The 15,791-nt window shown below is 39.1% G+C and overlaps 1 protein-coding gene across 1 annotated transcript in view; it reads left to right on the top strand.

Annotated features, from left to right (window-relative positions):
- Nucleotides 1-358: 358 nt before the first annotated feature.
- Nucleotides 359-15,791, top strand: part of LOC134445013 (E3 ubiquitin-protein ligase TRIM47-like) — a 37,333-nt gene continuing 21,900 nt past the window's right edge. Inside the window, exons 1-4 of the mRNA XM_063194152.1 lie at nucleotides 359-700; nucleotides 2,577-2,930; nucleotides 14,081-14,176; nucleotides 14,653-14,886. Coding sequence (XP_063050222.1) covers nucleotides 494-700; nucleotides 2,577-2,930; nucleotides 14,081-14,176; nucleotides 14,653-14,886 — 891 coding nt within the window. The 5' untranslated portion in view covers nucleotides 359-493. The remainder of the gene's footprint in view (nucleotides 701-2,576; nucleotides 2,931-14,080; nucleotides 14,177-14,652; nucleotides 14,887-15,791) is intronic.

The following is a 15,791-nucleotide window of genomic DNA, read 5'->3' as shown; positions in this document are numbered from 1 at the left end:
GGAAGGCTTTTTGAAAAATGAACAAACTATGAACAATTATAAACTATTAATTATTAATTTATTTTGAGATGTGTGAACTTTGAAGTAGTTCGTGTAGAAAGGAACTTTGAATTTCAGGAAGACCAGCATCCATGCTGCTGCTGCTGCTTGCTGTTATTACACACGGCCACTAGAGGGCAGCAGTACTCCATGAAGACCGGAGCCGTTTATAGAGATACGGCTCTGATGAAGACAACACGCCACTCCCCATCCAGGAAGTTTGGAGCGCCACAGGGAGGGAGGAACAAAACAAACAAAACACATGTTAATTTACTGCAGCACACGAGGAGTTGTCGCCTAGTAGCCTACCTATACCTATCCTCTATACTTTCCTAGTACCTATACCTATCCTCTATACTTCTCCTAGTACCTATACCTATCCTCTATACTTTCCTAGTACCTATACCTATCCTCTATACTTCTCCTAGTACCTATACCTATTCTCTATACTAAAATGGCTGAAGCGATGGCAAATAACGAGGACATTTTCATGTGTCCTATTTGTTTGGACTTTCTGAAGGATCCGGTGGCTCTTAACTGTGGGCACAACTACTGTATGAGTTGTATCACAGACTGCTGGAATGTGGAAGATGTGAAGGGCGTTTACAGCTGTCCCCAGTGCCGACAGACTTTCTCTCCAAGACCCGTTTTAAAGAAGAATATTATTGTATTGAGGGCTGTTGGAATGAGGAAGATGTGAAGGGCTTTTACAGCTGTCCCCAGTGCCGACAGACTTTGTCCTCTGTCTGGGTGTGGGTGAGACATATGGTTGGAATCGCAATGAATATTAGTTTATAATGGCTATCTCAGATTGGCCGTAGATGTGAAAGCAATGCTGTTAATCATAATTTTCTTACTGATGTGTTAAACTGCACATGTGCGGAATTTAACAAGACACGTTCTGCGCCATGGTCTGTGGATCAAGTGGCCACGGAGTCGGTTGTAACCCAACGAGTAGCTGCCCGATGTGAATCACATATGTCATCAGCAACTGACCAGCCGAAGCAGATTCCGAGGGCATACAGATTAGGTTTGAGCAATCGTAAAAGATTACACGTTGAGGAGGCGAGATGATTGGATAAATGAGAGCGCAGCTCAGCAAGCAATTGGCTCTTGCTGCCGGACAGGTGGGATATATGCAAGCACGCGGCATATTAGCATAGGGAATTGCGCCCATTCATTTCTGAAGTGTTTCGTCTCCTGATAGACTATCTCTGGCCACGAGTACTGCTACTACAAGCCTTTGCGAGACAGTCATGTGTTCAGCCACGATCTCTGAATGTTGTGATAGTGATGCATTTGTTTTTTTGTGAAGCACATTGAGTTGCACCTGTGTATGAAATGCGCTATACAAATAAACTTGCCTTGCCTTGCTTTGTGTGCACATGTCAGAGCAATGCAGAACAACCGGTTTTGGGTTTCAGTCCTTGAATATTCACTCACTCAAACAGACATGCAACTGTGCAACATGAGACTGTGTATTGCAAAAAGTTCATCTTAATCTCATCTAAGAAAGGGGATGAAATGACAGGAGTCACAGTTCAGTTGGCCAATGTTATAACATTCTTGGACATGCAAAGAAAAGATTGTGAATGTATAATGTGAGTGTGAGTGTTAGGAAATACTGAGCTTCACAAACATAAAAGAACAATGCTCACAGGCATTATAATTGAGCCTCTTATGAACAGCAGGTTATGTTTAAGGTACATCGACCCGGCTACTGAATTTAGGTGTGTAAAACCCTGTATTTCTGAACTCATTGCATTGTTCTACATTACAGAGGCCTTTGCACAAAGCAACCTACAAGGAGGAAAAGGGTCTAGGTGCAGTGTACAGTTGCAAAACTGACTGCACTGTCCAACACTTAGCAAAAGAAGATGTAGCATAAAATAATAAGTTGTAGGCTATTTGGGTTTGCCATGTACAGGAAATCACCTGATTGGCGCCCACACGCACGCTCGCACACACACACACACACACACACAGACACACACAGACACACACACACACACACACACACACACACACACACACACACACACACACACACACACACAGACTCACACACAGTTAGTCGCCTGATTGGCCACACCCACATCCTTCCTCACCTGGTCCTACTTTTCCTCTTCCTGATGACAAGGACTATTCTGATTTGCCAATCCCCAACCCCTCCCTCCCTGGGCTCCTCCTTAATGTTCTGAGGAAGTCAGCTGTCACTCAGCTGCTGCTTCTCAGAGTGTGCACTTGTTATTCTGTAGAGCTACAACATGGCGACAGCGTATTCTCAGGAGGAAGAATCTTACCAGGATAAGGAGCATGGGAAAAGAAAAAGAAAATGTAAGTCTTCTCTTGAGGAGGACTCCTTCACTTGTCCAGTCTGTCTGGAGCTGTTGAGGGATCCGGTGACAATTCCCTGTGGACATAATTTCTGTATGAGGTGCATTAATGGCTGCTGGGATCAGGAGGATTTAAAAGGAAAATATAGCTGTCCCATTTGCAAGCACACCTTCGACTCCAGGCCTGTCCTCCATAAAAACCATCTGATGGCTGAAATGGTGGAGAAGATTCAAGCTGCTGTTGCTCGTTGTTATGCTGGACCTGGAGATGTGGCATGTGACGTCTGCCGTGGGAGAAAACTCAAAGCTGTCAAGTCCTGCATGGAGTGTTTGGTATCCTACTGTGACACTCATTTAAAANCTCATGATCCAGGTAGAAATCACACAATAATCGATGCCACAGGCCAGCTACAGGAGAGCATCTGCCCCCGCCATAAGAAGCCATTTGAAATATTCTGTCGCACCGACCAGAGTTGCATCTGCTATCTGTGTACGATGGACAATCATAGAGGCCACGACACCATTGCCGCTGCGGCAGAGTGGAGTCAGAAAAAGGTAAGACGTAGCCTGTGGGCAGTATTGAGCATATCGTGGTTGACATAACGCCCTGTTTTTACGTAACATTGGTTAAAAACATACAAAATTGTTATTTTTCCTCTTAAAAACAAATGTAAATGAAAGAAGATGTTTCATAATAGTCTTACGTAGATGAGAAGAAACATTTTTGTTAAGATTTACTGTATGTAAAATTTTATATGTCAAATGTCCTACGGTGTGACTGTAACATTAATAAAACCTGGAATATAATATATATATAAATATACCATCAACATTTTGAATAATTTATGAAGCATTTGGCATGAATATAATATATACAGCTCTGGCAAAAATTGAGAGACCACGAAGAAATTTTCAGTTTTTCTGATTTTACCATGGATAGTTATGTGTTTGAATAAAATAAACATTGCTGTTTCATTCTATAAACTGATGACAACATTTACTCTGAATTTTGAAAGAAAATATTGTCATTCAGATAATTTTTTGCAGTAAATCTGAAATGGTCAAAATAACACATCAGATGCAATGTTTCCAAATCTCAAAATAGGCAAAACCAGATTATATTAACTTAAAAACAACACAATAGTAATATATGAACTTAGGGAGGGTTCGGAAATCAATATTTGTTGGAATGAGCTTGACTTTTAGTCAAAGCTTTCATGCGTTTTGGCGCCTTCCATTAGACCTTCACATTGGTCTTGGGTGACTGTATTCCAGGCTTGGTTTAAGAATTCAAGTTGTTCAACTTGGGTTGATGGCTTTTGACCATCCAGCTTCCTCTTGATCACATTCCAGAGAATTTCAAGGGGGTTCGGGCCTGAAGTTGGGGCTGACCATGTCAGGGTATTGATCTGGTGGTCCTCCATCCACAGCTTGATTGGTCAAGCTGAGGGCCTGAAGCATTGTACTACTTTACAAAAACCATCCTCAGCATTCAGGGGCATTGTCAGAATAGAAGAAATCATGTTTTGTCCCAAGGTAACTTTGTATGGTGAATCAGAAACAAATGATAACATATCCAACTAGAATAACTAATACAACACAAACATGTATAGACCTAGTTTTTAGTAATAAATGTGACAGGATCGCAGAAAGCATACAGTCTACTTACAGGTTTGTCAGAGCACAACCTGATTTTGTTCTCAAGAAAGCTCTCTAAAAACAGACTGTTGCGCCCACATACCCAAAGAAATGGGCAGGTAAGTATACCCAAAAGTGTGACTGAAAACCTAAAACAAGCCTTAAATCAAATAAACTGGTGTGATCATCTGGTTAATAGTGACGCAAACAAAAGTTGTGAAAAGTTTATGAGGGTGATCAAGGACATGATGACAACATTTATGAAAAAGGTTAAACAGAAAACCCACAAAAAGAACCACCTACCACGGCTTGACGAAAAAATGTGGACACTGATGAAACAGAGAGACCATGCTCTCAAGACATCTTTAAAAACAAAAACTGTGCATACATTTGTGTCATTGAGAAAGAAGGTGGTGAAGGCTCTCAGAACTACAAAAGCAGCATTTTACATTAATGTTATAGGTAACGCTAGGGGAAATGCCAAAGAAATCTGGACAAACATTAAAAAAATGATTAACAATAGTAACACACACAGAGAAATTAAAGAACTGCTCATAGACAACACTGTGGTCCAGGACCCACAGGATATTGCAACAGCATTAAACACATATGTAATTGATTCTGTGACACAGCTAACACAGAGCACTGGCCCTGAAGCTTGTCAGCTAAGCTCATCAATAGCACTACAACACCTGTTTTTAACATACACATAGTGTCTCAGGCACAGGTTGACAAGGTCATCCGTGGGCTAAAAAGTTCTAGAGCTAAAGTTGCCTATGGCATGGACACATTATTTATTAAAACCTACAAGCAACCTCTCCTTTCACCACTCACAACTCAGCAGGTTTTTCCAGATAGTTGGAAGAGTGCTGTAGTTACTCCTATCCTCAAATCTGATCCAACATTAATAAATAATTATAGACCTATTAGTATTCTTCCTGCCATATCCAAAATTACTGAAAAACTAGTGGCGGAACAACTCATTCAACACCTAAATAATAATCTTATGCTGAACAGCATGCAGTTTGGTTTTTGAAAACATCACTCGACCGAGACAGCTGTCTGTTTCTTTTTGGAAAACTGAAAATCTAAACTTGATGCTGGATGTGTTGCTGGAGCTGTTCTCCTTGACTTTAGAAAAGCCTTTGACACAGTCAACCATCAGATAATGTTACAAAAGCTTACTCACTTCAACTTTTCTGTAGACTCATTGAAATGGATGGAGTCATACCTAACATCACGGACACAATGTGTTAGAGTGCAACATACTACATCAAACACCTGTTTAAACACTCTTGGAGTTCCACAAGGGTCCATACTAGGCCCACTGTTGTTCAGCCTGTATATTAATGACCTGTCAGGTTGTTGTCCTGCATCAGTAACCTGCCAGTTATATGCAGATGACGCAGTGTTATATACCCATGCAAAAAATAAACGTCTAGCTGCACAACAGTTAACACCAGTCGTGAACGATGTGTGTACATGGCTACAGAACTCACACCTTCATCTTAATGTGTCCAAGACTGTCTGCATGTACTTCACAAAAGAGGTAACACTGAGCTTGATCCCAGCATCATGGTGCAGGGAGAGAAGCTAGATGTTGTTCAAGAATTTAAATACCTTGGCGTAGTTATAGACTCACAACTTGATTTTAAGCAACATGTTAAAAAAACTATAGGCAAAATAAAATATAATTTATCTAATTATACAAACAATCTCTACAAATTCTAGACAGAAAGCCTAGAACATATGATCATTGTCATATTTTTTTTTTAAAAAACATAGATTATTGGACTGGGATAACTATGTTAAATATAATGACTCAGTTTTAATATACAAAATCTTCCATGGCCTGGCCCCTCCTCCTCTACAGACATTTATTACAAAAAGCATAAACAGGGCTACCAGAGCCAATTCCAGGGGTGATTGCTCTGTCTCATTTAGAAAGAATGCTTTTAGTCAGGCTGTTTTCTCTTACAGAGCTTGTCACACCTGGAACACAATTCCCAGTAAAATTAGAGAACTGCCAACATTAAACTCTTTTAGTAAACAGTTAAAATTATGGCTACTGGATTATCAATGCTGTCAACATAATCTTAAATACCGGTAGTTAGTACTGGCAGCTGTTTAACTTATTTGGGTATTGTATTTTGTAATTGTATTTTGTATTATATATTTTAAAATGTGTGTGTATTTTTGACTCTCTTTTTTACAACTGTGTGCAATAACTGTGTATTTTTAGTTTTGTTTTAACTTTGTTTTTTTTTAAGGAACATCAAACCTGTCAAGGGACAAAAGACGGAAATTAGCCTCTTGGCTACAATCTTGTATATTTAGCATTTTTGTTTAAATGCTGGCAATATATACTGTCCCTTTCTTAAATAAATAAATAAATAAATGAATAAATAAAAAAAGAGACGCGTCATTTGCAAAGATGATCTCCAGGTCTCTAGCTAACCATTAGATGACCAGGTGTTGGATTAGATGTGAAATATGGCCAAGGATTGGTGATGATCCGATGATCTTTTAATGTGGACAACCAGGCTTGTGACAGTCACACCATAGGACAAATGTGACATTTGACTCAAAATTTAATATACTCATTTAAACTCTGAATTAATTACACATTACTTTTTCACACCACAGACCTAAGCTTAACCATTTAAAACAACAACACATTTTAAAGCATGAATTAACTTAATTTTAAGAGCCTGTGACAGCAAAATTGACATGTCACGTCAACTACCCAAATACCTGTCCTATCTAATTCCTTAATTATACCCGCCCGGACACCTCCCCCCAATCATAAACCCACCCCAAAACCGATTGGCACATACAAAATTCTAGAAGACACATGAGGGAGTGGGGAACAACATTCACGCGCACAGATACACACACATTCCCACACATACAGTATATCACGAAAGTGAATACACCCCTCACAGTTTTGCAGATTTTTGAGTATATCTTTTCATAGGAAAGCATCACAGAAATGTAACTTTGACACAATGATTAGTGACCTTTTAACAACATATTTAACCGCTTAAATGTCTTGTTCACTCAGAAAAAAACTAAATACAGCCATTAATGTTTGAACATGTACTCACAAAAGTGAGTACACCCCAGATTAAAATCCGGTAGAGAAGGGGCTATGTTGGCTCGAATCGTCTCGAAATGAAACGAAATGAAAAGGGATGACAAGGGAGGTCATCAGTGTGCGTTTCAAACTTTCTTTGCATTGAACTTTTACATTTTGAGTCTGCATCTGGCTTAAATAGATTAGTGTGAGATTTGAATGCAATCCTATGGAGAATATCATGATCTGCTTCAGTAGTCACAGTGCATGTTGACATGCACGTTTCTTTTAGGTGTATTTCAGATTGACAATGTTGACAGCATTCATGCATCCCCAAACCATGTCAGTCCCACTACCATGCTTGGTTTTTGAGAGGATACATCTTTTTTGTAAAACTCACTTGTTTACCACCACACATGCTTGACACCATCTAAAGCAAATTTGTTTATCTTGGTCTCAAGAGAGATGAACAGGCCAAGGATATGGATCACTGGAAATATGTCGTGTGATCTGAAGAGACCAAGATAAACAAATGTGCTTCCGATGGTGTCAAGCATGTGTGGTGGTAAACAAGTGAGTTTTACAAAAAAGGTGTATCCTCTCAATAGCCAAGCATGGTAGTGGGACTGACATGGTTTGGGGATGCATGAATGCTGTCAACATTGGCAATCTGAAATGCACCTAAAAGAAACATGCATGTCAACATGCACTGTGACTACTGAAGCAGATCATGATATTCTCCATTTTATTGCATTCAAATCTCACTAATCTATTTAAACCAGATGCAGACTCAAAATTTAAAAGTTCAATGCAAAGAAAGGTTGAAACGCACACTGATGACCTCCCTTGTCATCCCTTTCCATTTCGTTTCATTTCGAGACGATTCGAGCCAACATAGCCCCTTCTCTACCGGATTTTAATCTGGGGAGTACTCACTTTTGTGAGTACATGTTCAAACATTAATGGCTGTATTTAGTTTTTTTCTGAGTGAACAAGAAATTTAAGCCGTTGAATAGGTTGTTAAAAAGTCACTAATCATTGTGTCAAAGTTACATTTCTGTAATGCTTTCCTATGAAAACATATACTCAAAAATCTGCAAAACTGTGAGGGGTGTATTCACTTTCGTGATATACTGTACATATAAACAGAGAGGGTATCCTATGGGGAAACACATAGTCCACTCAAGGGGGCTCGGCGCTACAATATAAATATATCAGCAACATTTTGAATAATTTATGAATCATTTGGCATGATTGTATGAATATTAATTTATAATAAAATTAGGGCTGGGCAACGTTAACGCGTTAACGGTGCGTTAACTAATCAGGTCAATATCGCCCGACAATTTTGTTAACGCTATAACGCAGCATGTTTTTTTTCGTGATTATTATTTTTTTTTGCCTTTTATGACTTTTATGATGTCATTCGTGGCTTTTATTTTGAAAGCGTCAGCGCGCTTGTTGCTGCTTCTGACTGCTGACAGAAGAAGCAGTGAAGAATGTCTAGAAAAGTAGGCCAAACAAAACAGGCATAGCCTCCAGAAGGACTCAACTTCTGAATGGACATTTTCGGTACACAGTTCTACAGTCCTCCTTGCGCAACTGTAGAGCAGCATGTGGCTCGCCTTTGCAGCTCGCAAGGTTAGTCTATTGTACGGTCAGCATGAAAAGGGTAAGTTACTGGGCTAGCCGTCTATCAGCTGTCAATAACGCCACGCGGACTTACTAAAGCCCTGGTCAAAAAGCGGACCGCGAGATATTACCAGAGAGAGTAGAGAGAATACTTAAAGAATCTCTGATACTACATTCCTCACGCAACGTTTTGGTTTCTACATGGCGCTGCGCGTGCATAGTAGGCTGCATCAACATGGTAGGCTATGATTTCGCGACATCGGCAACCTCGTCAGCATTTAAGATAGTGTTAGTCATGTCAACGTTATTGTCTTGAAAGTTGTAAATGCTGTCAATGCCAACAGACAGTCAATTAGTTTATAGTCGCTGAAACGCCTTAAATAATAGCGACAGAGAGAAGGTGGGAGTCTTTGACAGTGAGAGAAGGCGGGACATATCTCACAGACGCACGCCTGCCTGTTGCCTGTTTTTTTAAGTGACAAGTTTTTTTTTCCTTCTTGTCGGCCCATGTAGACCATCCTAATTTGAGTTTCTAATTTCTAATATATCAGTTTCTGTAGCCTACAATCTTAAATAACCCTAGTGTAATAAATAATTGTATGCAATAATTTGTTTTTAATTAGTAGGCCTACATTGGATAGGCATATAGCCTACTACTATATAATTTAGACCGGTTGGCAAATAACCTACATTTCCATTGTGGAATATTATATTAGACCTACTGTGGTATCTACACAGTACATATGCAAATTATTATTAATTATTTTATTTTATTAATTTATAAAATATTTTTCATTTTATTTAATTTATTTTATTAATTAATTATTATTATTATTTTTGGGTTCCGCGCGCTATGCGATTAATCACAGAAAGTCATTGAGTTAATGCGATTAAAGATTTTCATTTTTGCCCACCCCTAATTAAAATATATGAATGTGAAATAACTTCAGAACAGTAATATTAACTACAAGTTCAATTTCGCCTGCGGGGTGACATGTATGCCATGTTTGTGGATGGGCAGCTGCAAGGGCAACTACATGAGTCTTAAAGGGACACTGTGCGGGAAATGGTCAAAAAAGGTACTGCAACTATGCTGCTCATTGAAACCGCTGTCTATTGCCAAATGTGATCTTTACATGAGAGTTTTCTAAGTAATAAACAGATATTTTCTAGTATGGTCCAAGTAGAGTCATTTTTGCAGCTAAAAATTGCTATTTTTGGAAATTCAAAATGGCGGACCATGGAGAAGATCCCCCTTTTCATGTATGAAAAGTGCAATTTTTTCCAGTCATAATGAATAATTAGAATTTTATTGTGGTGGTAAGTGTTCATGAAAAAGGTAACATTAGTGAATGGGCAGCATGAATTCTGGAAATAAACAACTAAAAAATCTCACACAGTGTCCCTTTAAAGACTGGCTCCTAACCAGTCAGTACCTCAGTTATTGGAGAGTGCTGTGGAAGTTTAAGGTGACTATTAACCTCTTAATATGTCTTCATATTGCAATGTTTCTATCACGCAATGCTTAGGTTCATTTTATGGTGTGCTGTGGTGTGACTACTCCTATAGAAGGAAAAAAGTTCTTTTTAACCCCTTAGCGCATGCACTATAGCTCTCTGTAATATCATAGCAATGTTGCTATGATGTAGTTAAGCATTTTCAGCAAGTGAATAGGGTCGCCGGCGACCCAACACATATTAAGATTAATCACAATATTATTATCTAGTTAGCGTGAGCTCAGAGTTCAATCATGTATACAAAAGGATTAAAATGGCCCAAATGCAGTGAATTTCCTGTGGTGTGACTTCATGTCCTGCGGTGTGACACGCTTATGCAATGTGTTACTCAATCCTCACTTGTTTTTCATGTATCATTGAAGAATGTAAGGCTACCAAGATATTTATTTGTCACATTCACACAATTATTACATTACATTAAAATGAAACCACAGTTGCCTGCCTGTACGATGCATAGGTGTGGGGGGTGGGTAGAAGTGTGTGTGTGGGGTGGGGGTTAAAGGAACAATAGTAGAAAGAGCATGGGTGGTATGTTTGTGCAGTATATTATTAAATTTATTGTATCTTAAAGAAATGTCACACCAATGATGTCACACCACAGGACACATTTCCCCTAAAATGGCAAAAATTAGGCGAAATTCCACTGACCACTGACGCCCCCATTTTTCCATCATTTTTTTCAGGAATTGGAATATGATTTTTAATTTTTTTATTGTGTTACGCCCTTAAACGTCAAACACNCATACAGTGAGTCCAATATGTATTTGATCCCTTGCTGATTTTGTTGGTTTGCCAATTAACAAAGACATGATCAGTCAATAAATGTTATGATAATATGTATTCTAATATGGAGAGACAGAATATCAAAAAGAAAATCCAGAAATTAACTTAAGAGAATATATATTAATTTATTTCCATTTCATCGAGCAAAATAAGTATTTGATCCCCTGCCAACTGATTACAGTTCTGGGCCCACAGACCAGATGGACACTTCCAATCAACTTGTCATCTGACTTAAAGACACCTGTACATAATAACATGCATAGAAGACACATTGAATCAGCAGAATCAGTCAATAGTATGAGTGAATCAGTCACACTCCAACCTCGCCAGCATGGGAAAGACCAAAGAGCGTTCAAATGATATCAGGGACAAGATTTTAGACCTGAACAAAGATTAAATGGGCTGCAAAGCCACAAGAAAGAGACTGGGTATTAATGACCCAGCTGTTGATGCATTTCTTTAAAAATGTGAGGAATACAAAATGACTATCCATCAGCCTGTCTGGGGTTCTATACAAGATTTGACCTATTATAGGGATTTTATAATCATTAGAACAGAAAGAAAGCCCCCTAGACCTGTACGGGATGAACTAGGCAATGATATCAAAGCTACTGGGACCAAAATCACTGATGCACTTAATGCCACAGAGGTTTAAAATCCTGTAGTGCACACATGGTACCTCTACTTCAGAAGGAATCTGTGCAGTCCCACCTGAGGTTTGCCAACGGACATCAGACTGGTTTAGGATATGATAAGGAGGTGCTGTAGTCAGATGAAACCAAAATCAAGCTGTTTGGCATGAACACAATTCAATGTGTTTTGAGAAAGAGTACTGCTGTCTATGATCCCAAGAACACCCTCCTCACCATAATGCATGAAAGTGGTATCATTATGGTTTGAGGCCGAGGGTGTTTGTCTTGCCAAGGCACAGGACAACTTCACATCGTCAACGAATGGATGGAGGGAGACATGTAATGTGCAATCCTGAGTACAAACGTCCTTCCCTCCACCACTACACTGAAGTGTGGGCCATTTTGGGATCTCCCCACATGACAATAATGCACAACATACAGTCAAAGCAACGAAGGACTGGCTCAATAAGAAGCATATTAAAGTCGTGAAGTGCCTAGACAGTCTCCAAATATTAACCCTACAGTAATTCTATGGAGAACTGAACCTCCCATTTGCCAAGCTACAGCCACAAACTATGAATGTTTTAGAGATAATCTGCAAAGAAAAATGGGCAAAACTATTTTCTACTATATGCACAAACATTGTCATCAACTAAAAGAAGCATCTGACCTCAGTGCTAGAAAACTAGGGCTTTGCCACAAAGCACTTTATCTTCTTTAGCTAGAGGGGTCAAATACTTATTTGCCTAAATTAAATACAAATAAATTAAAATATATCTTTTTGATATTCTGTCTCTCCATGTTTGAATACATATTATCATAAATGTATAGACTGATCATGTCTTTATTAGTGGGCAAACCGGCAAAATCAGCAAGGGATCAAATACATATTTGACTCACTGTATATCTATTTTTGGTACTGGCTATATTGTAAGCTAGTTAATGGTTTATATCACACCAGAAGTGAACAAATGCATTACATGATTGTGTTTGCCACACCTAGGAGGTAGACCAGGGTGTGGTTCCTGGATAAAAGTTCAGATAGCTAACATTGTAACAACAGCCTGTCTGTCTGGTTCTGTCTGTCTGGCTCGTGTTTAATATTCCACTCAGTTAAACCATTCACGCCTAAATCACCTGCAAAAATGCCTGCTAAATGCCCAAGCCCTTTATTGGAAATGGTGCCCTCTGCCTAGAAAAACCTTAATATCTCATCTTAAGTTGCATGTTGCACGCAGCATCCAACTTGGGCTAAGTGAGTTCCCCTTGCATCAACTGCTTGTTGTGAAGAATCACTTAACATACAAACAATTTCATAAGAATTATCAGTAGTGATTGCTGTTTGTAATACATGTTAATGTAATACAGGAGGGGTTTGGGCAGAGCCAGAGGAGATGCCATCTAATGCACATGAAAACATGAAATAATTTGCATGTAAAAGCAGAGATGTTCATCCTGCATTGGGATGTGTTCATTCAGCTCTAACATCCCCACATTTTACATTTAAAAACTTCAAATCTGAGCCTGAATGCTGTGTCCATGCAGCTTCAGGCGTCTGGGTCAATGCTGCGTATACAGCAGCGTATGAGGTCAACTGAGGACAAACAGTTTAATTTCAATCAACAATGCTGCCTATACATGGGTTCCGGCTGTTGGTAAAAGCAGCCAGAGATTCCAAAATGCTAGGCGGCTATGTGTTTATCATTAGAGCCCTGCACAATGTATTACAAGAACCAGTTGTCTTGTCGGCTTGCGGTTTTATCCACTTACTCGCACACTGTACTTCTTCTAAATGGTGGACACCATTTAGAAGAACATACTATCATGTCGCTCGGAATTCGTTGCCATGTTCTCTAAAAAAAATGCTATGTTGCATTGCAAAGCGCTAACCACTGCTGACAAGGCTGGGTTTTGCAATCGGAGGCAGCCTCTGATTGTTTGGAAACTGCCGTCACTCAAACGTTGTCCTCACGTGTGATTGGACTGAAACAATATAATTTCATTTACAAAGCATAGTATGAATCCATTCTGATGTACTCACGTCAAGACATGTTATCCCAGAATGGAGTCAGTAGGAGTGCAGAAAGCACAGAACTGCTACATCATCCAGCCGTCTAACACCTAGCCACTTTTGGAATCCCTGGCTGCATGCGCATTCAGGTCACATCATAACAGATCAACCCATGTATTGCACTCTCAGAAATAAACCGTCAACTAAGAATCTGTTGTTTTTTATTCCTGATGGTACAGGAACATAGCTACTTGTCCGTGGTCCCCACCCTTACTAATCCCTCCATAGCTGAAGTGCCTTTGAGCATGGCACCTATCCCCACACTGCTCCAGGGACTATACCCAATAGTTTGTAATATCAAGAAGTTGTTTTGCATATAAGCATCTGCTAGTGTAATGTAATGTATTGTGTTACAGGATGGTTTGGGTCAGAGCCAGAGGAGATGCCAGCAGATAAGCCAGTTGAAGGAGAAGGAGCTGCAGGAGCTTAGGAAGGCTGTGAAGACTCTCAAGGTGAGAACTGACCAGAGGAGAAGACAATCTACAGTAGGTTTCTGGTTATGCAGTGAGATAGTAGTTATGAGAAGTTGAGACACATGCATGGATCTGATAAACATGTGTTTAGTTGCAGTTTAAAAAATGTAAACACTTTTTAAACCAGATTGATTCATAGTCAACACTGCTATTTATTATGTAGTAGTTACATGTTACATGCTCTTCTTTGAGCATAAAGTCAAACAAGTGTGCCATAAACGTTTTGCTTTTAAAGTATTGCATATTCCTGCGTTTACCAGCACCTAGAAGCTGTGTGATCTTTGAACTTTTACTTTATAGCCCCGTTAGCTTCATCAAAAACTTGTCAGTTAGTAGTAGTTACATGCTCCACTGTGTGTGTGTGTGTGCGTGTGCGTGTGCGTGTGCGTGTGCGTGTGTGTGTGTGTGTGTGTGTGTGTCCTATGTCCTATGTCCTATATCCTATATCCTATCAGTCTGATGCACAGGCATCAGTTGAGGAGAGTGACATGATGTTTACTGAGATCATCTTCTCCATTGAGAGAATGTCTTCTGAGGTGACAGACCTGATCAGAGCTCAGGAGAAGGCTGAGGTGAGTCGAGCTGAAGGACTCCTGAAGCGACTGGAGCAGGAGATTGCTGAGCTGAAGAGGACAGATGCTGAGATGAAGCAGCTTTCACTGACACAGGATCCCATCAATTTCCTCAAGGTAGACAACAATATTTTTTAGTTCAAACATCTGAGTTGAAAACAGCTAAACTGTTAATATCCTGCTGCTGTAACCCCTCTTATTTGTCTCAGGGATTCTTAAGAGATGGGACAAAACATGTCCGGGGGATAAAACTCATGTTTGTGCTTAAAATGTAATTAAACATTGCAACACAATTAGCTGGAATGATGGAAGAAGTTTTGTACACTAAAAAATGATTTCATATTTATATAGTTTTGTATATAGTTTATATAGTATATATTGTATATATATTTATATAGTACTGTAGCGAGCACTGAGAGCACTGATGATGGCAACAGCCTGAAACGTCTGCTCTACCCTGCTCTAATAAAAAAACTCCTTGTGCTTGACCTTTGTGTCTTGTTTAGTGTGCGAACCTGCTCCTACGTTTATATTCCTAAAATGTAATTAAACATTGCAACAAAATTCGCTGGAATGATAGAAGAAGTTTTGTACAATGAAATATGATTTCATATTTATATAGTTTTTTTTTTTTTCACACGTTGCAGTGTGTCATCAGTACCTTCAAAACCCCATGTCCAAAAGCAGGATTTAGAATTTGACAATACCATAATAATTGGTTAAAATGAAATATAACAATCATCATAGCTACTGTCATCAAGTATTTTGGATAATTAATCAAACTACATGTATGTGCAATGTTTTATAAACCTTTTTATATAATTTTTAAAGTATTGAACATGTGTCCGGACTTTAAGTCAACACCGTAAGATTTTTTAAAAATACAAAAAAATCTACCATTATTGTGATCAGCTCACACTCTAAGCAGCCTGGTACTACGTCCTGTTAGGTATAGATGCCATGGAGACACTGTTCTGTTGAGGTCGCATTTAATATTTGATTTTATCAATGCATCTTTAGGA

Source organism: Engraulis encrasicolus, unplaced genomic scaffold (genome assembly GCF_034702125.1).
Source record: "Engraulis encrasicolus isolate BLACKSEA-1 unplaced genomic scaffold, IST_EnEncr_1.0 scaffold_91_np1212, whole genome shotgun sequence".
Taxonomy (NCBI): domain Eukaryota; kingdom Metazoa; phylum Chordata; class Actinopteri; order Clupeiformes; family Engraulidae; genus Engraulis; species Engraulis encrasicolus.
Note: the sequence above shows the minus strand (reverse complement) of the source record. Positions and strands in the feature narration are given on the sequence as shown.